The sequence below is a fragment of the Lipotes vexillifer genome, unplaced genomic scaffold (genome assembly GCF_000442215.2).
Source record: "Lipotes vexillifer unplaced genomic scaffold, Lipotes_vexillifer_v1.1 scaffold382, whole genome shotgun sequence".
In the NCBI taxonomy this organism is placed as follows: Eukaryota; Metazoa; Chordata; class Mammalia; order Artiodactyla; family Lipotidae; genus Lipotes; species Lipotes vexillifer.
This window is the reverse complement of record NW_006780611.1, coordinates 7,643,148-7,663,297: the sequence shown is the minus strand read 5'-3', so window position 1 is coordinate 7,663,297 and position 20,150 is coordinate 7,643,148. Positions and strand designations below refer to the sequence as shown.

General features: G+C 56.5%; 2 protein-coding genes across 3 annotated transcripts in view; one reads left to right on the top strand and one right to left on the bottom strand.

The window, feature by feature from the left end:
- Positions 1 to 15,470, top strand: part of ACO2 (aconitase 2) — a 53,957-nt gene extending 38,487 nt beyond the window's left edge. The window contains exons 5-18 of the mRNA XM_007453972.1: positions 2,931 to 3,089; positions 3,314 to 3,464; positions 4,795 to 4,899; positions 5,849 to 5,940; positions 6,984 to 7,089; positions 8,985 to 9,142; positions 9,341 to 9,414; positions 10,160 to 10,271; positions 11,168 to 11,290; positions 11,527 to 11,682; positions 12,603 to 12,794; positions 13,253 to 13,385; positions 13,878 to 13,999; positions 14,939 to 15,470. Of these exons, the coding sequence (XP_007454034.1) occupies positions 2,931 to 3,089; positions 3,314 to 3,464; positions 4,795 to 4,899; positions 5,849 to 5,940; positions 6,984 to 7,089; positions 8,985 to 9,142; positions 9,341 to 9,414; positions 10,160 to 10,271; positions 11,168 to 11,290; positions 11,527 to 11,682; positions 12,603 to 12,794; positions 13,253 to 13,385; positions 13,878 to 13,999; positions 14,939 to 15,076 (1,821 nt within the window). The 3' untranslated portion in view covers positions 15,077 to 15,470. The remainder of the gene's footprint in view (positions 1 to 2,930; positions 3,090 to 3,313; positions 3,465 to 4,794; positions 4,900 to 5,848; positions 5,941 to 6,983; positions 7,090 to 8,984; positions 9,143 to 9,340; positions 9,415 to 10,159; positions 10,272 to 11,167; positions 11,291 to 11,526; positions 11,683 to 12,602; positions 12,795 to 13,252; positions 13,386 to 13,877; positions 14,000 to 14,938) is intronic.
- A 1,279-nt stretch (positions 15,471 to 16,749) lies between these two features.
- POLR3H (RNA polymerase III subunit H) overlaps positions 16,750 to 20,150 on the bottom strand; it is a 13,510-nt gene continuing 10,109 nt past the window's right edge. The window contains exons 4-6 of one of the 2 annotated variants that reach the window (XM_007453971.1): positions 19,743 to 19,806; positions 18,141 to 18,342; positions 16,750 to 16,873 (exon numbers count right to left, since the gene is read on the bottom strand). In XM_007453971.1, coding sequence (XP_007454033.1) covers positions 16,820 to 16,873; positions 18,141 to 18,342; positions 19,743 to 19,806 — 320 coding nt within the window. In that variant the 3' untranslated portion in view covers positions 16,750 to 16,819. The remainder of the gene's footprint in view (positions 16,874 to 18,140; positions 18,343 to 19,742; positions 19,807 to 20,150) is intronic. The other variant, XM_007453970.1, reaches the window with a different exon arrangement.

Here is a 20,150-nt window from a genome sequence, read left to right as displayed (position 1 = left end):
GTGGCCCCCGCTCGCCGCAACTAGAGAAAGCCCACGCACAGAAACGAAGACCCAACACAGCCAAAAATAAAAAAAATAAAAATAAAAATAAAAAAGTATGAAATCAAAGAGATACACTGAGAAATTTTTAGGAATGGACATCACTCTCTGTCTGCCCACAGTATTGCTCAGCCACCGTGTCTAAGATGGGAGGAGAGAGAGGGGGAGGGAGGGAGGGGGGGAGAGAGAGAGAGAGATTGAGTGAGAGTTAGTTTCTGGGGAGATAGGTGATTAGCTTTCATCAAAGGTGTCTGTTCAGGGCTTCTGACTGGTTTGTGGGGTGTGTGCTGGTTTGTGTCCATTTGCTGTCCATCCTATGTATGTGAAGCCTGCCTCTTTGTACCTTCTCAAGGTGACCTTTCTCCCCACCTCCATCCCAGGGCTCACTTCCAGGCCTTCCTTCAAGATGAGCTGAGTCAGGCTGTAATCCGACCCTGCATGGGTTCCCAGCACTGCCCCACTCTGAAACCAGAGCCACAGATCACTGCTCTGCCCTTTCAAACCATCGCCCTTGCCAGGAAGGGGCTCCCCGGGTATGGCATGTCACATTGGTCTGCAGGGGCCAGAAAGTCTCTCTCAGCAGCAGGGCGAGGGAGTCAGGTGGACCCAACCTTGGCCTTTTGTCATCAAGGGGACCCCAATCCAAGTGTCCTCCATTTACCTTAGTACAAATGCTGAGGCCGTTTTGGCAGCTTCTGGGCCAAAGTTTGGGGTCGTGAGTGATGGCAGCTCACAGCTGCCACTGGCCACCAGCTAAGTGTACAGCCTGATATATTTCTTTAGAAAGAAAGTTCCCAGGAATCATGTGATCTCTGTGCAGCTTTTCTTTCCTCTCCCCCTTGACAGTAGGCAGCTTTAATCTGCCGTGTCCAGATTAAATCTTAATCCCTTTCCCTCTGCCTTGAGTCCCCTGGCAGACCCTTCCTCCTGCACAGTTCTGCTTTCTGGTCACCTTTGTGAAGTCCTGGCCCTCCGATGCCCAGCATTGGGGATCTTGTGATCCTGTGTGGTACCCTTCACATTATGGCCACAGTGTATGCTGAGTGTGCCATGTGGGGACAGGGACTATGGCTTATTTATTCCTCTCTAGCTCTGGGCCTGGCCCCAGGTCAGTATAGAATAGATCCTCAGTGTACATGTGTCATGCGGATAGATGGCTGAATTTCTAGTTTTATGTTCTAGATGTTAGTCCAGCCTAAAAATACATTTCTCCACCACACCCCCGTCTGCCTAACCGTATGCAACCAACCACTGAGGTCACTGTGACAACCAGCTTCTTTGTGATGCTTTCTGCCGTCCTCGGGTCTGCGCTGACCACTCCCTTCTGGACATGGACCACACTGACAGTCTACATGGTGTGACCACACTGAATTCTGTGTGTCTGATCTTCATGGATCAGACTTTTACAACCTTGAGGAGCTTTAGAGATTAACTAGTTTTAAATCTTTGTACGTGGCCGAGGAAAAGGAGGGCTGGAGAAATGAAGCAGTTAAACGGCGTTCTCTCCAACAGTTGTTTTTTGTTAGGGATTTCTTCTGTGTTGGCCTATTCTCCCAGCCAGCTGCCTCGTTTCTGGAGAAGGAACCAGGTCTTCTAACTTTCTGTGTTCCCAAGAGGCGAGACCCCTGGACCCTTGCTGTGTCTGCTGAGCAGATGCTTAGCCTGAGGCAGAGGCCCTGGGGTTTCTGTAATATTCTGGGGAGACTACCCACCATTCCGTCAGTCCTGACAGTTCATAGAGCCTTTCGCATCTCTGATCTCATTTATCCTCCCCAACATCCCTATGTGTGTGTTGGGCCGTAATTGCCTCTGACAGTGAGCAACAGAACCTCAGGTGAAGGATCTTGCTGCAAAATAATAAATAAAAATAATGCCTCTCTCAGGCATTATTACAGCTTGACGGACATGTTCCTATCAAGTGCTCACAATGATGCAGTGAGGGGGGCACTGTTATCAGCTACTTTTTACAGATGGGAAACTGAGGCTTGGAGGGGTGAAGTGACTACAGGTAGGTGGTGCGGCCAGACCACAGACCCAGGCGTGGCCCTTTGGCTGCAGTTTCCTCAAGCAGCCCCGCTGCAGCCTCAGCGTGTCCAGCACCTCAGCTGTCAGGATGGTGGGCGGGGCTGCACTGGGGTAGCTGCCCCCGTAGCTCCTTTAAATATCCTGGGGAGAAATGCTCACCGCCAGCTCCTAGCTCCCAGCTAGGAGGAGTGCCTCGACGAAGGGAACACTGAACTCAGAGAGGTAATGCGGCAAGTCATCCTCTTCCTTAAGCAAGTCACTTCTGTCCTCAGAGCCACCTCCAGGCCACTGAGGCTAGGGAGGCGTTGTCTATACTTCTTTTTAGTTCAGTGGTGAAAAAACTCCTGGCCTGTGCTCCCGTAGGATCCCCAGTACTTCCTTGTGGGTGCTGGAGCCAGGCCACGAAAGATTGTCTGCCCTGTTGGGAAGCCAGATAAGCACACTCCACGTGTCCACCACGTGAGGCAGTGGGTGTTGTAGGGGAGCACCTTTCAGGGGTCAGCACTTGTCCCCAGGCCTGTCACACGACACACTCCTGTACCTAGTTCATCTGGTTCTCGCCACAATCCTGGGGTCGAGGTGGTGTGGCCGTTTTTAACAAATGAGGAAACTGAGGTGCAGAGAGGCACTGACAAGCCCAAGTCATACAGTCAGGAACTGTCAGAGCAGTTTGTGAGCCCAGGCCGCCGGTCTCCCAGGTCTCTGGCTCGTCCAGGCCACACTGGAGAGGCTCCATCCTGGAGGGGTGCCTGGGAATGGCCCAGTGGCCCAGTGTCAGTAGGGGGCAGTTTTGCAGACCCCTTTGGAGCCCTACCTCCATTGTCTCCTGAGGGCTTTTAAGCTTAAGATCTTGGATTCTTTTTCAGATCATTCTGGAAAACTATGCATACCCTGGGGTTCTTCTGATTGGCACTGATTCCCACACCCCCAATGGTGGTGGCCTGGGGGGCATCTGCATTGGAGTTGGGGGCGCTGATGCAGTGGATGTCATGGCTGGGATCCCCTGGGAGCTGAAGTGCCCCAAGGTGAGGAGTAGGGAAGGGCTCATTTTGGGGTGACAGCAGAGGGGTGGTTGGTGGGGGTGAATGGGAGATGTGGGACCCGAAAGGGATGAGAGAATAGATCAGGCTCAGATCTCTTTGGGAAGGAGGCAGGGATAAATAAGCTGAATTCCAGCAGGTAGATTCCTGTTTGGAACATGGCACATGATACACAGGCCTGTAACTGCTTCCTTGCCCCACCTACTCAGGTGATCGGTGTGAAGCTCACAGGCTCACTCTCCGGTTGGACCTCACCCAAAGATGTGATCCTAAAGGTGGCGGGCATCCTCACAGTAAAAGGCGGCACGGGCGCGATTGTGGAGTACCACGGGCCTGGCGTAGACTCCATCTCCTGCACTGGTGAGGAGGGCGGCCATGTGACGTGGCTCTCAGCCTGTGCTGGGCCCAGTGGGGCCTGTAGTTGAGCCGTAGGAGCAGTGAATGGCCTTCCCCTGAGGATCTGTCCAGTCAATTTGGGGACTTGGGAGGTCAAGGGGAGACCTCACTGTCTAGTCCAGGTCCCTCATTAAATGGGAGACTGGGGCCCCTCAAGGACGGCAGGTAACTTCCCTGTGGCCACACAGATTTAGGGGCTGAGCCAACTTGGCTGTGGCCCTGGGCTGCCTTGGGTGATCCAGAAGAAGAACCTACAGAGGGTGGAGGTGGTGGTGGGAAGGGGAATCAGAGCCAGGGGCTTCTGTCTCAAAGCAGCCGCATTCTCACATCTTCCCTTGGCTGGAGTTGGAACCTCACTCTCTTCCTTTGGATTAGAGACCGTCACCTGCTAGTCTCCAAGACCAGGTGGGAGCCAGCCCCTTCCTACTCATCACTCCTGGTGATCTGGCCCCAATGCCTGGGTCCTCAGAAATCCAGGTAGACTTGGAATGAACCTTAGAGATGGTTCAGTCCAGACTTCCCTAGGGGCCTCCCTCAGCTCCACAGCAGCCCCACAGAGCTACAGTTCAGCTGGCCCTTGTGTCCCTCCAGTGGTGTGGGGCTCATTCTTATAAGTAGCCGTTACTACTGTTGGACAGCTCAGTTAGGAAGTTGGCAACAAGCCCAGACCCATGTCCCAGCAACCCCATGAGGCTGGAGTCCTGATAGCAGTCAGGGCATCTGTAGCCTTTCCAGTTCTGTGAGTGGTCTGTGGTCCAGACAGTTGACGTCATTCCAGTCTTATTGCTGGATAACTGTGGACCCAGAAACATTTCCACCGTGTTGTAGCTGAAACAGTGCAGGCCTGCACACCAGGCAGTCAGACCGAGACCTGCAGGCCACGCTGCATTTGCTCTGTGGCATGACCTTGTGCCTCTCTGAGCCAGTTCCCTCGCCTGCAAATGGACACAGCAACAACTGGGTGGTCTGGCCAGGTCAGCGTTCATTACATGGGGGCTGTCTAGTCTGCTGAGCGGGACAGCCAGGCCTAGAACTGGAACTTGGCTTGTAGTAGCTGAATCTTGTATCCCCTTCACTCTACCCGGCAGCCACCCTGAGAGCCGGGACACTGAGCTCTGGCCCCGTGGCCTCTCTTCACTGGGCCTCATTTTAACCCTGGGCCACAGGGGCAGTGAGAGTGAGGGAAGAAATGATGCCAGCTCCCCGGTGTGAAGACGTGTGTGCACCTCTAGCAGGTGTGGGGGACCCTCGCCTAGCTGCACAGCCAGCCCCCTGGGCTCTTGTTTCTCTACAGGCATGGCGACAATCTGCAACATGGGTGCAGAAGTTGGGGCCACCACGTCGGTGTTTCCTTACAACCACAGGATGAAGAAGTACCTGCGCAAGACAGGCCGGGCAGGTGAGCCAGTGGGCGGCCTAAGTCCTAAGCCTGGTGTCTCTGGACTGGCTTAGAGGCTCTGAGAAGCCTCTGACGGTCTGTGAGAGGTTCTGTGTGTTACTTATCCTGAGTGGGGTGTCTGTAGCTCTCATCAGCTTCTCAGTGGGTCTGGCATCTAAGTGTGAGATATCCCTGCCTCAGGATTGGAATTTAGTTTCCCCTGAAAGGGTGTCTGAATTCCGGTTCTTCTTGGCCTGGTCCCTGGTGCCCTCTGTGGGAGGCTCTGGAAATGACATGGATCTGCTTCTGTTTGTAATTCCTGACCTAGCAGGGGGAGGAGGAAAAACGTCAGGAACAAGAACCACTTCGTAGGCCTCCCTCAGCAACTTCCTTGAGGTTCTAGCTTGGCTTCTTTGAAACCCAGAGTTGGAAATGGGTCCTGGGGGAGGAATTGTTGGAGCCTCTGAAGGGAGGTGAGCGAGGGTGATTGGTGGGGAGTTTGTCACTTTGTTCCCAAGCTCTCCGCACACAGAGTCCTACCTGAAAGGCCCTTCCCTCGCTTTTATTATCAAGTAACTTCTCCTTCTTTAAAAACTCAGTGCTTCTCACCTTCAGGAAGCCTTCCCTGGCCCTGAGCCTCAGTCACTTCTTCTCCCGTGTCCCCGCGTTCCTGCGTGCCTCCGTTGTATTATGTTGTGACTTCCGGCTCACTGATAGCTCCTTCACTAGACGTGAGCTCCTTGAGGGCAGGAACTGTGTCCTGTGCTGTTTGTTTTGTTCCTTTGTTTGCCCAGTCAGTGTCCAGGGCCTGGTGTTTGACAGGTGCCTGGTAACTGTGGTTCATATGGATGGATGGGTGGGTGGGTAGATGGATACATGCATGGATGGATGGATGGGCAGGTGGATGGATGGAGTCTCATGGCTAATTTCTGTTTTACATGCTTCAGTCTCCCTCCCTTGTTGATTTCAGGCATTGCCAACCTTGCTGATGAATTCAAGGATCACTTGGTACCTGACCCTGGCTGCCATTATGACCAACTGATTGAAATTAACCTCAGCGAGGTGAGGAAAGGAGTTGGTTCCAGGAGTTTCTGAGGGTGGGGGGGTTCAGGCCCCGTCTGGGGACTTCTGGTGGGCCCTGGGGAGAGCCAGAGCAGGTCCCTGGCTGCACACCCAGCAGGGCTCTTGGGCTTTTGGTTCCCCAGTGTCCCTGCAAACTGCTGCCTGAATCAGTGGGGTGGGAGGGGCAGCAGGAAGGCTGTATCGCCAAGGGGAGAGTGGAGGTGGCTATGGCTGGTGATTCAGAAACGTTCAGTTGGCCCCCACCTCAGCTTTAGGAGAAGCCAAGATTTTGCCCTAGAGTTGTGAGAGTTCAGAGGGCAAAGCCCAAGATTCCCAAGCCTGAGCCTGGCACCCTGAGACCTGTAGGCCAGGGTGGCGTTTGGAAGGCCAGAGAAAGGGCAGTCTGGAGGAGCAGAAGCAGCAGAGCACAGCAGCCAAGGGTTTAGGCCCTGAAGCCAACCTGCATGAGTTTACATCTTGACTCTGCCACTTAAGCCTGTGACCTTGGGCAAGTTACTCAAGCACTGTGGGCCTCACTTCATGGTGTACCCGAGGCAGTCATGGGAACTGAATGAGCTAATCCATGTAATAACAGTTGCTGACATTTATTGAGTGCTTACTGTGTGCCAGGCACTTCGTTAAGTGCTTCACGTTGATTGATAAGTATCGTCTCTTGTAAAGCATCTGGCCGTAAGATTCCAGAAGCACCATAGTATGGGAGGTAATGGGCTTAGGAAGCTGGCAACCTTGATTCATCCCATGCCTCTGCTATTGCTGAGCTATGTGACCTTGGGCAAGGCAGGCGCTCTCTCCTCTGCAAGCTGGAGATGACGAGCCGTGTGGGGTTGGAGAGATCCCAGGAGCTGCGGCACGTACAGTGCCTGTTGCTCGGGCGTTTCCTGCGTTGAGGTTTGAGCCATGAGAACAGTAGTTGGCCTCCCAGGCCCACCGTGACTTGGTGAGCGGGAGTGAGGCCGCCTCTGAAGAAGAGAGGCTGTCCACGCGCCAAGCTGGGTTCCCTCCCTGTGCCTTTTCTTCCTCAGCTGAAGCCGCACATCAATGGGCCCTTCACCCCCGACCTGGCTCACAGTGTGGCAGAAGTGGGCAGTGTGGCAGAGAAGGAGGGGTGGCCCCTGGACATCCGAGTAGGTGAGCCACCCCCGCCCCCCACCTAAGGGCCAGCAGTCCACCCAGGGCTGTGGGCTGTGGCCTGTGCTTACCGCGGGGCCTTTCCTGAATGGGCCAGGCACTTTCTGAAGTAGTTGGTTTTTTTCTTATGGCTTTTTAAAGAAATTACTTTTTCTTGGTGTAAAAGAAATAGAGGGATTTCCTGATGGTCCAGTGGTTAAGACTTCACCTTCCAGTGTATAGGGTGCAGGTTCGATCCCTGGTTGGGGAGCTAACATCCCACGTGTCTTGCGGCCAAAAAAAAACAAAACATAAAACAGAAGCAATATTGTAACAAATCCAGTAAAGACTTCAAAAATGGTCCACATCAAGAAAATCTTCATAGAGTCTGTCATACAGAGTGAAGTAAGTCAGAAAGAGAAAAACAAATACCATATGCTAACATATATATGGAACCTAAAAAAATAAGAAAAAGAAAATCTTCAAAAAAAAAGAAAAGAAATATATATCAGTGTAGAGAATATTGACAAATAAGAAGTATTTTAAAACACCCCTAATCTCCAGCCTCAGCCAGAACCAGCTCTAGAAGCTCTTTGACAGGAATACTGTATTTCTGTGCACAGGCACATACTGATGTGTGTAATTTTCTGTTTTACAAACACTTCCTCTTACCAACCATGACGACTGATTTTACTTTACATGCTTTACATATACGGACACACTGGCGTGGTATCACTGTTGTCACAGTTTAGTGTGGCTGTGAAGCACATGAACCCAGGTGGCCTGGGTATGAATCTGACTCTGCCACTTCACAGCTGGGTGACTGAGAGCAAATCACTTCACCTCCTGTGCCTCGGTTCCCCAGGTGTAAAACGAGGGTGATACTGTACTTACCCGTTAAAATTGCTGGGAAGTGGGACAAGTTAATGTGTGGTAAGAGCTTTCGGTGGTGCCTGGCATGAAGTGCTGTACAATGTGTTCAGCCTTATGAGTTGAAGTAAATAAAAACAAATCTTTGGTAGCTTAAAATTAGAAACTAAAATGCTGAGCTGGTGAGAGAGACTGTCTCTGTCTGTAGACAGTGTGATGTCATCCAGTCTTTATTGACTTTCTGAATAACTGATAGACTTTCCTTTTTCTGATTTATTTATTTAATGAATTTACTTATTTGGCTGTGTTGGGTCTTTGTTGCTGCGTGTGGGCTTTCTCTGGTTGAGGCGAGCAGGGGCTACTCTTCGTTGCGGTGCGTGGGCTTCTCATTGCAGTGGCTTCTCTTATTATGGAGCACGGGCTCTAGGCGCGTGGGCCTTAGTAGTTGTGGCATGCAGGCTTCAGTAGTTGTGGCTCGTGGGCTCTGGAGTGCAGGCTCAGTAGTTGTGGCGCATGGGCTTAGTTACTCCGCAGCATATGGAATCTTCCCGGACCAGGGCTTGAACCCATGTCCCCTGCATTGGCAGGCGGATTCTTAACCACTGTGCTACCAGGGAAGCCAGACTTTTTAAAAAGAATTCTTTTTCCCCTGATTATAAACCAACTAGAAAGCCAGAGAATACTACAAAGTATAAGAGAAGAAAATTGGCCTGTAGGCCCTCACCCAGCAGCAGTCATGTAAGTGTTCCAGTGTGGGCCTGCGGATGTGCACACACATGCAGACTGTATTACTGTAAGAGTGGCTTGTACTGCTTCCACGCACGTTCAGTGTCGTGTTCACTGGCCACATCTTCTTCCCTTAAATGGCTGGGTCGAGAGGAGCTTATCCTTTACTCTTAAACAGCTAGGTAGGTTGCTTCCAACATGTCTCTGTTGGAAGCAGGGTTGGTGAACTCTTGACCAGACCTGGATCATTTGCGGTCAGGTGGAGAGCTCTGGTCACTCTCTCCTCCTGACTCCCGGCCTCACCACCTATGATGCACCAGGTCTGATCGGCAGCTGTACCAACTCCAGCTACGAGGACATGGGGCGCTCAGCTGCTGTGGCCAAGCAGGCACTGGCTCATGGACTCAAGTGCAAGTCCCAGTTCACCATCACGCCAGGCTCTGAGCAGATCCGCGCCACCATTGAGCGGGACGGCTACGTGAGTGCCCATGCATCCCGCCCCTGGCTCCCCCACCACACTGCTGAGTAACGTGGCTTCAGGGCAGAACAAACCACAGCCTTGTAGGCAGGGGCTGGTACAGGCCTCAGGGTTCCCATCAGCTATTCATCCCTCAGGATGCTGAACCACCCTTTCAGCCTGCCCCTGACAACTCCCTGTCCTCTGTCCCTGCTGCAGGCACAGATCCTGAGGGACGTGGGTGGCATCGTCCTGGCCAATGCCTGTGGCCCCTGCATTGGCCAGTGGGACAGGTGAGAAGCACGATTTTTTTTTTTTTTCTCTTTTGCGGTACGCGGGCCTTTCACTGTTGTGGCCTCTCCCGTTGCGGAGCACAGGCTCCGGACGCGCAGGCTCAGCGGCCATGGCTCATGGGCCCAGCCGCTCCGCAGCATGTGGGATCTTCCCAGACTGGGGCACGAACCCGTGTCCCCTGCATCGGGAGGTGGACTCTCAACCACTGCACCACCAGGGAAGCCCCAGAAGCACAATTTTGATAGGATGGCCCTTTATGTCCTGGGGTACCGAGCCCCAGATGTTGAGGGGAGATGTCATTGAAGTGAAAACTCTCAGCCCAAGGCCTCTAGCTTTGGGGCTGTTGCACATTAGAAGACTTTTCCAGGAAGGACTGGAAAGTTGGGCTGGAAGTAAAGAGGAAGAGCCCCCAGCAGCACTGAGTGGCCACCTGGACGGAGCCTGGGGTGGCCGGAAGAAGCCAGGGGGGCCTCATCGTAATGCACACAGTGGTGACCTCTGATGCAGCCTCTTGAAAGGAAGCAGTGCCCGGGTCAGGAAACTCTGGCCTTGGTCTGGCCTCTGTCTTACGTGTGGTCTCAAGCAAACCTCAGTGATGCCCAAGGTTCCCTCTTGCTCTGTGTGTGTGAGTTCTGGGAGGAGGTGACCCTTTCAGGGTCTTCCCCCTCCTCTGCCATGAGCTAGGCAGGATGGGCCAGGTGACAAGGCCAGACATCCCTAACTCTGTTCCCTCTGACCTGGCAGAAAGGACATCAAGAAGGGGGAGAAGAACACCATCGTCACCTCCTACAACAGGAACTTCACAGGCCGCAATGATGCGAACCCCGAGACCCATGCCTTCGTCACGTCCCCTGAGGTGAGACTCTGCCAGGCCCGGCCCTAACCTGGGACGGCCTCTCGGGGCCCTGCTGCTGGCCGGTCAGGGGAGTAGGGCACAGGGGAAGGCCGTCTGACCCCGCAGGGCTGCTGAGGGAGGCTTGGCATCGCAGGGCAAGGGACTGTCAGGGCAGAAACCAAGAGCCATAAACCCTGCTGGTCCCAGGCGTCAAGCTCCCTTGGTGCCCCCCGCCTGGCTCCGCTCAGTCGCAGGAGCCTGAGGTCTCATTTAGCACAGTTGCAATGGTGAGCAGGAGCCTTAGCATCACCACTGGGGACAGAAGGCAGCCCACCTCCACCCAGCCCTATGGCCTTGACCCTGTCACTCCCCTCCTCTGTGCCCCAGGGTCCTGTCGGCGGCCCAGGAGCAGCACAGGAGATGCTTGCACTGTCCCTGAACCGGGAGGGAGGCCGCGCTGTCACGGTGAACAGCCACTGAGCCACGTGCTCCGGGCACTTAGTGGTTGTCCACACTTGGCCAGTCTTTTGTAACTTGGGTTTTTAAATGAGTGTTCCAGAAATACTTTTGTGAAGAAACGGCCCTTTCCATGTTTTCAGTGCCCATTAAGGAACATTTTCATTGCAGCTGCATTTCTGGCCTCTCTAGGTCCAGCACTGACCCTGATCGAGGGGGCTCTGAGGTCAGGCCCCAGTGGGGGTGGTAGAGGCCAGATTACCCTTGGGTTCATGAGTCCCCTGCGGGCCCAATGGCCCTGGTCCCAGGGAGATTCCTGCAGCTCCCGCCTCTGAGGGGAAGAGTGGTCTGTGGAGAATCTGGAAGTTTCCTGGGCTCCAGCTCAGTTTTGGTCTCTGCTGAGGTGGAGGAACGGGAGTGGAATTTAGTGCCGACTGACAAACTGGCGGCCTCCATTTCAGATTGTCACAGCCCTGGCCATTGCTGGCACCCTCAAGTTCAACCCAGATACTGACTTCCTGACGGGCAAGGATGGCAAGAAGTTCAAGCTGGAGGCTCCAGACGCAGATGAGCTTCCCCAAGCGGTGAGCAGGCACCACCACGGCCACCTGTCCTGCACGCCCGCCTCGGCCTGGGCCTCAGGGCCGCTGTGTGGCTGAGACACTTCCTGCCCAGGAGGGACGCTCACTGTCTGTGAGAGTGAAGCGGCCGTGTTCACCGGGAGAGCGGCTTGGTGCTCGGGGGAGCTTGCCTTCCGTGAGAGCCTTTCCGAATGGGGGCTGAGGGGCTGGCACCCAATGTGCCCTGTCCCCTGCTGCAGGAGTTCGATCCTGGACAGGACACCTACCAGCACCCCCCTAAGGACAGCAGCGGGCAGCGGGTGGACGTGAGTCCCACCAGCCAGCGTCTGCAGCTCCTGGAGCCTTTTGACAAGTGGGACGGCAAAGACCTGGAGGACCTGCAGATCCTCATCAAGGTCAGCGGCGTGGGGACAGGGAGGACAGCCCTGCTGCCAGGGCACCCTCCCTTGATTGGTAGGAAGGGCCGTGAAACCACACATTCTCCCACGGACCCTGGTGGAGGACACAGTCAAGATTAGGGTGGGGGCAGGAAGGGAGGTTTGGCTGCAGAGGAGTGAGGGCATCTGTGTCCCCTCTTCCACCGCCCCATGCCGGGCAGAACTGAGTTTGGCCAGCTGCTGTCTGAGGCCCTCAGCAATCCGGCTCCCGCTGGTGAGGGCCACCTCCAGTGGGTGTCGGTAGTGAATGCAGCACAGGGAGGGCAAGATGGGCACATGTGACCCTGCACAGCCAGGTCTCCACACGTCTGGCTTGCAAGACAAGCTCCGGAAGACGTCATTTCCTCTGTTCCCACAGTTGAGCATCGGGGGTATGGCCTGTGTTTGGGAGCTGAGCAGACAAGCTCTTGTGGTACAGCCAGAGGCCTCAGACCCATGCAATTGTGCTGTTAACTGTGGGGTCTCCAGGCAGTGTCACAGCCAATATTAGGCCCACGTGGTAGATGAAACTGATCAGTCACTAGCCAGAACCCAGACACATCCCTGGGCTCCTCTCTGTGTCTGGCATGAGATCTGTAGCTGGTCTTTCAGCCTGGGCATCTCCTACCTGGGGGCCTAGGTCTAAAGGGTGAGTGAGCACACATACGTGTCCTCCATGTCCAGCCTTCTCTACCCGCTCTGAGGGGTGGGTGACAGCCTTGCCTGAGCCCTCTTGGCCAGAGTGGTGACGCCAAAACTGTAGACCCCGTGTCACAGCCCGACATCCTTCTCGTGTCCCCATCCCCGGGTCCCGCTGCCTGCCTCGAGAGGGCCTCTCCCTTCATCCGCCACTCAGAGGCCCTGCCACGACCTCTGTTCTCTCTGCTCACCCACCCCAGGTCAAAGGGAAGTGTACCACTGACCACATCTCGGCTGCTGGCCCCTGGCTCAAGTTCCGTGGGCACCTGGACAACATCTCCAATAATCTGCTCATCGGTGCCGTCAATATCGAAAATGGCAAGGCCAACTCCGTGCGCAATGCCGTCACCCAGGAGTTTGGTCCCGTCCCTGACACTGCCCGCTACTACAAGGTGGGTTGGTGGGGGTTAGGGATGGGGGTCCTCTGGCACCTCCTGGTGGCTGTGTGGGGCAGTGGGTGGTTCTGGGACAGGGGGAGTCCATACCAGTAACTCTGCAGTTGAATAGTGTCCCAGTGCCATGGAGGCAGTCCCATGTCTGTCACCCCCACTGCCCTGGGCTCTCCCCGACACTGCGCCCCCCACTCACGCCTGCCTCCAGGCTGAGCACTGATGGGAGGGTCGCACCTTCCCAGGCCCACCGCAGACAGCCAGGGCCCGTGTCTCATCACGTCTTCCCAGGGCCTGGTTTGGGCCAGATTCACCTCTAACTTCACCTGTCCTTGGGGAGCAGGTGAGGAGGGGACTCTCTAGCTTCTTAACCTGTGAGCCTTAGGAAGCCCAAGCACTGTGCAGGAGGGGGGCCAGTGCCCTCCTCTCCCTCATAAACTCACTCCTTACCTTCCTGACAGGCACATGGCATCCGGTGGGTGGTGATCGGAGATGAGAACTACGGCGAGGGCTCGAGCCGGGAGCACGCGGCACTGGAGCCTCGCCACCTTGGGGGCCGGGCCATCATCACCAAGAGCTTCGCCAGGATCCATGGTGAGCTGGAGCCCCATCCCAGCCCCATCCACCTCCCCTCGCTGGCAGCCCAAGGTTCCTCAACCTGCCAGTGGCCCAGCGGGGACTGGAGCCACATGCCTGGTTCCTAGGGCGTGTCGGCAGCTCATTTTTCCACCATCACCAGCCTCCAGCCTCTGCCCCTTCAGATTTGTGTGGATTCTGACACCCACGGCTTCCCATCTCTAGCATGTACTGGTCTTGCTTCCAAACTTGTAGCAGTTGAAATCCAGGGCACGTGGTCAAAGGATTGTCTCTGATTGTCAGAGGCCTCAGGAAACACAGGCACCAAAGCACACTTGCATAGGGCCCCACGTCACTGGGAGTGCCGCCACCTTGGGCCTCGTAGTCGATGCCCCAGCTTTGTCCAGGACTAGGGCTGTCTTTCCCAGAGCCTTAACTAGACTTGGCTGGTGAGGTTCCTCCCAAAGGGAAGCTGCGGCGTGTGGACTGAGCGCGCCCTCTACCTTCCAGAGACCAACCTGAAGAAGCAGGGCCTGCTGCCCCTCACCTTTGCTGACCCGGCCGACTACAACAAGGTTCACCCTGTGGACAAGCTGACCATCCAGGGCCTGAAGGACTTTGCCCCTGGCAAGGTAGGGGGCCAGGGAAGGAGGTGGGCCAGCAGCCCATTTCCCCCAGGGCCCTCCTAAGAGGGGAGGGGAGTGGAGGGGGCAGCCACCTTGGTTCCCCTCCTAAACCTGGCCCTACCTGCGCCTCCTCCCATGAGCCTCTGTTCCAGCTAGAAGGGCCCCTAAATTCTCCAGGTAACCCCCCTAGAGAGGGAAGGAAATGCCTTCCCAGAGATGAGGGTAGAGCCAGCTCAGGCCCTCCTACCATCCACTCAGTAGCCCAGGCTTGGCACTCAGAGGCCAACAGCCCATGCCCGGCAGGACCTTCTTGGCCCCAGGAGTTAAGCCATCTAGGTCTTACCATGGCCACCGAGGCCCAGACCTGGCCTAGGACTTGGTTCGCCTTGCTGGCCCCAAGGACCCAGAGCAGTGACCCACCCTCCTGACCTCTACCAGATGGCAAGGTAGGGGGCCAGGGAAGGAGGTGGGCCAGCAGCCCATTTCCCCCAGGGCCCTCCTAAGAGGGGAGGGGAGTGGAGGGGGCAGCCACCTTGGTTCCCCTCCTAAACCTGGCCCTACCTGCGCCTCCTCCCATGAGCCTCTGTTCCAGCTAGAAGGGCCCCTAAATTCTCCAGGTAACCCCCCTAGAGAGGGAAGGAAATGCCTTCCCAGAGATGAGGGTAGAGCCAGCTCAGGCCCTCCTACCATCCACTCAGTAGCCCAGGCTTGGCACTCAGAGGCCAACAGCCCATGCCCGGCAGGACCTTCTTGGCCCCAGGAGTTAAGCCATCTAGGTCTTACCATGGCCACCGAGGCCCAGACCTGGCCTAGGACTTGGTTCGCCTTGCTGGCCCCAAGGACCCAGAGCAGTGACCCACCCTCCTGACCCTCTACCAGAACCGAGGGCCGTGTTCCCAAGAGCCAGGCCACCCACACCTGCCTCCCTCCCCCTCCTCCTCCCAGCCCCTGAAATGCATCATCAAGCACCCCAACGGGACCCAGGAGACCATCCTCCTGAACCACACCTTCAACGAGACCCAGATCGAGTGGTTCCGCGCTGGCAGTGCTCTGAACAGAATGAAGGAGCTGCAGCAGAAGTAAGGTCCTGCTCTGCCACCAGCGTCTGCCCGTCCTGCTCCTCGGACCCAGCTCCAGTGTTACGAGTGCAGTTCTGCATCACCAAAACTGGATCTGATCCAATCCAGCTGTGGCTTCGCTCACCACCGAGATGGTGTGGCCAGGCCTCCTGCCCTCTTCCCTCTGCCCATGGAGTGACCCACAGGTGGGGGTGGGGAGGTTCTTAAAATAACGTATCAACCCCCCACCTTCCTGTTTTTAGTTTGATTCAGATCTTGAGCAGCTTTGGGCAACTGTATTTATTTTTAATGACAGACTCCCATCTAAAGTTTTTCTCCTGCATGATCATTTCACTGGTGGCTGAAGGGTTCGCAAGATCCTTTTGCTCTTCTAAGGAAAATAAGAATCCCGATTCAGTGAGTGTTCCTTTGTGAGTGACGGTGTCTGTGCTGTTACCAACTCCAGCCTGTGGGGTGGGGGTCCTTCACAGCCAGGGTCAGTGGACGCCAACAGCCACGCCACAGCCGGACCCATCACCAGACTTCCCACCTTCCTTCCCGCCCTGCTTCTGCCTGTAGCCTCCCCTCCCCATGCCCACACATTCCAGTAGTTTCCCCAATGGGGGCAGGGGGGTTGGCCCAAGATGCAGCCCCCACTTCCCCTGGGCATCGAGTTGCCTTTCAAACGCCCAGAGAGTGTCTGTTTTACAGACAGACCACCACGTCCAAGGTCACAGCTAGTCCATATATGTACTGCTCCCTAGTTTCTAGTACAGGGCAGCCGCAGGCACTGCTCTGCAACTGCTCCTCTCCCTGGAGCACCGCCCACTGGCACTACCCATACCTCCACGGCCCTGTGTCCACGTGAGCAGAAAGGCCAGGGCAGGAGGCAGGCTCCACGGAGATTCCTTCATCAGGACAAGACTTGCCTGACACAAACATGGCGTTGGGTGGGTGCTACAAAACGATGTCCTGGTCCCGGCAAAAATTCCTGGCGGAGATGAGTGAAGGGACAGAAGCACTCTGGCAAAGCCATTCTGCTGAGTAAATGATGGGGTGCTTTGCCCTGGTGCCAGGATCTCACATCGCGAGCAGACAGACCCACAGGGTGTTTGTTCCTGGGCGTGGCCAAGGTTGGAAAGTGACAGCTGGCCCGAGGCTTCCTGCTGTCCTGCTGGTGGGGGAGTAACAAGAGCAGGTCAGCAGCCCTCACCCCCTTGGGCCAGCAGAATCCACAGCGTCCACTTTCCTGATGGATAGAGCTGGTCAGCGGAGGCCAGGCCGCCCCACCTTCCAGACGCTGGTGGGAAGATGGTTTCTCCCTTAAAGGTCAGACTCTGATCAGCAACTGACAGCTACCCCAGGCCAGTCTCCTGCTGTTACTTTATGGAGCCACCAAGCTCAGCTGGCCCAGAGCATAGCCTGAGGCAGCCTGGATCTCTCAAACCCCAAGTCCTGCCATTGAGTCATCTCCAGAAGTGATCCGGGGTGAGGAACTGTCCCAGCTGTGGCAACTCGGTAACCTTAGAACACTGAGACAAGGGTGGCTCTCCCAACTGACGTGGCCATCATTTATTAAATATCTTTGTTGTCACTGACAGGCAGAAGTCCATGTGGACGGTGGGACTTAGCGGGGGTAGGTCTGGGAGGAGGAGGGGAGGGGACAACCTGGAAGGGCACAGGCTGCTCCTCGGCATCCTGTCGTCTTCGGGACCAGCCGCACCACCTTCCCAAGGGCTGGGCAGGGTCCAGTGTCAAAGCCCCACTGCTAGCTGCTAGTCCACCAGGAGAGAAGGCCCAGGCCCGGCTCACTGATGGATCCCTGCCAGGGGGAGAGAGAACAGGCATGTTTCATCTACCTTTAGAGCTGGAGCCAACCTGGACAGGAGGCAATGGGGGCCCTTCCTTTTAGGTGCCCAGCACAGGCCAAAGGGAGGATGGGGCACACCCCAGCCAGGAGGCTCTGGGGACATGCCGGAGCTGCAGCAGTACTCCCCGCTGGTCCAGACTCCCCTCTCCTGCTCCAGCCTCTCCTGAGGCATGTAAGGAAAGTGCTGGTTTACCGAGGGTACAGCCCCTCACCCCTCGCCCCCAGGCCTGGCCCACACAGGCACCAGCAGACCAGTCCTGGGCCTGGCTTCTGAGCCACTCGTGGTCCAGTTCTGCCAGAAAGGCCTAGTAACCTTGAGCCCCAGCCTCCAAACACACGCAGAGGGGAAGCCTTGGGCCACTCATAATCCTGACAAAGACAGCTGCCCTAAAAGTGAACTATGGGGCCCACATTATACCAGAAAACCCTACCAGCAGGCCTCTGAAATCCCACTTTTGTCATGTGTCGCTCACTGTCTGGCTTCATGAGGATAAAAGACAAAAGGGACCCAAGTCAGATCTGGCCGGTTGCAGCTTCCCTGCCACCTCAGGCCGTGTGGGTTTGTAGTGAGAGCAGCCCTGGGGGTCACCAGCCCTCCCTTGGTTTCTTCCTCTCTCAGTCCCTTGACCCACAGCCTTGTTGTCCAGTTGGTGTCATCCCTCTTGTGGGCAGGGGTCTGACTCCCCTGCCCTCCCCAACAGCCATGGCAGCTTTACGACCTCGCTGCAAGAATTACTGCTGCCCTGGGCTTCCCTGGAGGCGCAGTGGTTAAGAATCCACCTGCCAATGCAGGGAACACGGGTTCGAGCCCTGATCCGGGAAGATCCCACATGCCGCGGAGCAACTAAGCCCGTGAGCCACAACTACTGAGCCTGTGCTCTAGAACCCATGAGCCACAACTACTGAGCCCACGTGCCACAACTACTGAAGCCCGCGTGCCTAGAGCACATGCTCCGCAACAGGAGAAGCCACCGCACCACAACTAAGAGCAGCCCCCGCTCACTGCAACTAGAGAAAGCCCACGCACAGCAACAAAGACCCGACGCAGCCAAAAAATAAATTTATAAGGGAAAAAAAAGAATTACCGCTGCCCTGGCCTGCAGAAATGGGGCTCCCAAGGGAGAAGGGACTGCCCAAGACCCCACAACAGGGACCTGCACCCTGACCTGCTGGGTCCTCCCGCCCCGCGGTTCCCCGCAGTCTTATCAGGACAGCTCACCACAAGTGTGTACGGTGCCTCCTTCTTCGGCAGCTCCTCGCTGGAAGAGGTGGCATCGGCTGAGCTGGGCCCAGTGGGGGACGTGTCCACGAAGCTCTCGTCCACCACCCGGAAGCGGATCTCCTCGCCGGTGTCCATGTACAGGTCGTGCGCTCCTTCCTCCGTCTCATACTCCCACACCCACACTTGCTCTGCCTCGTCGCTGGGTGAGGCACAGGGTCAAGGCAACAACCAGGCCACGGGGGAGCCCCGAGTGCTGGGGAGTCCTCCCATGGCACGCCCCAGGAAAATCCAATCCCAGGCTGAGATGCTTTGGGAAGTCACAGAAAAAGCAGGCCCAGCGCTGTGTGCGAGAGGCAAGGTCGGGCCGGGCCCAGTGAGTGGCTGGATCTCCTGGGCACCAGGATCCAGACTGGGAACACGGACCCCGGGCAGGCACCACAGGACAGGAAGGAGCTCCAGAGCACAGCGCGAGCTCCGCCTCAACATGGAATGACCACAGCCCCTCGGTGCCTGGGGTCTGACTCTGCCCGTGTGTCCTCTCAGAGGCCGACTGCCAAGTTCAAACCTCAGCTCCACTACCCACCAGGGGCCAGGCCCAAGCTCTCAGTGCCTCAGGGTCCCCATCTGTAAAACACAGATTACAGTAAGGCCTGCCCTCCAGGGCTGCGGTGGGGAGGTAATAAAACAGCACACGTGGAAAGTGCTTTCAACAGGACCCTCGGGTCGGCCCAAGCGCTCACTGAAGCTGGCCAGCGTTCTCCACATAGTGCAATTCCACATCCCTCTCCGTGCCTCAGGACACTCTTGACAGCAGGAAGCCCAAGGACTTGCCCAGTTTCCAAGAGGACACGGCAGGATGGGAGGTCACCAGGCTGAGGGACAGGCCAGCCTGGGCCAGGTTTTCTGACAAGTTCCAGAGCCACACACAGCCCCTGCCCTGCGCGCGCACACACACGCACGCACGCACCCCGGCTCCCTACTGCCGACTCTGCTGGATGGCCCCCCTCCAATCAGCAGAGCTCACACCGAAGAGACATGCTGCCCTCTAATGGCAGCCCCGCAGATGGGGTCCTGCCCCTCCTCTGTGCCAGGTCCCATGCTGGGCATTGCAGGTACAGTCGGGACAAGATGGGGTCCCTCCTGGTGAGCGGTCTCAGTGAGCACCCACAGAAACAGCAACCCCAGTGCAGCAGGCAAGGGCCGGGACAGGGACAATGGGGGGAGCCAGCAACGGGAATCTTCAACCAGCCTAGGACCCGCAGAGCCAAGCCCTCAAATGTTAGCTGAGAGGGGGAGGTGGGCCAGTCAGGCGGGCCTCTAGAGGGAGGTGACCTTTGAGATGACTCCTGAAGGGACAACCTAAGGGAAGTGAGCTGGAGCCAGGCCTGACAGTCCAGATGGAGGCACAGGTGTGCAGACACCACGGTCAGTGTGAGAAGCACAGGCAGGTCAGTGCTTCCAGAGCAAAATGCAAGCTGGAGGGGTGGGCAGAGGCCAGCAGCATCAGGTCACAGGACCCAAGGCCACCTCGAAGAGTGAGGACCTTCCTTTGGAGAGGCCCGAGCTCCTCCATGACCCACTCTAACCTTGGGAGGATACAACTTGGCCGGCTGCTGCAGTGACTCTGGAGGGATGAGAATGTCATCGAAGAACCCTAGAGAGACTGGAAGACACGCAGGTGACAGCATCAGACGGGGCTCAGAATGGACATGCAAGCCCTTACCCTGTGCTGCCCATGGAACCCTGGGCCCCGTCCCCACCCCAGAGCCCCACGCCTCTGCCACAGCCTGAGCAGCCACCCAAACCCAAGGTGGACACTGCACGACAGGGACCAGCGGATGCCAAGGGCCACAAGTCACCTCTGCCAGCTCCAGTGCCTGCCCTGAGGTCCTGACTCACAGCCTTGCAGTGAAGGCCCCCAGCTGGCCTAGGTCCTCACAGTTATAGCACGGGGGGCTGAGTATCCCCCTTGCGCACAAGCTGCTCAGACAGCTCGGGAAGGTTCTC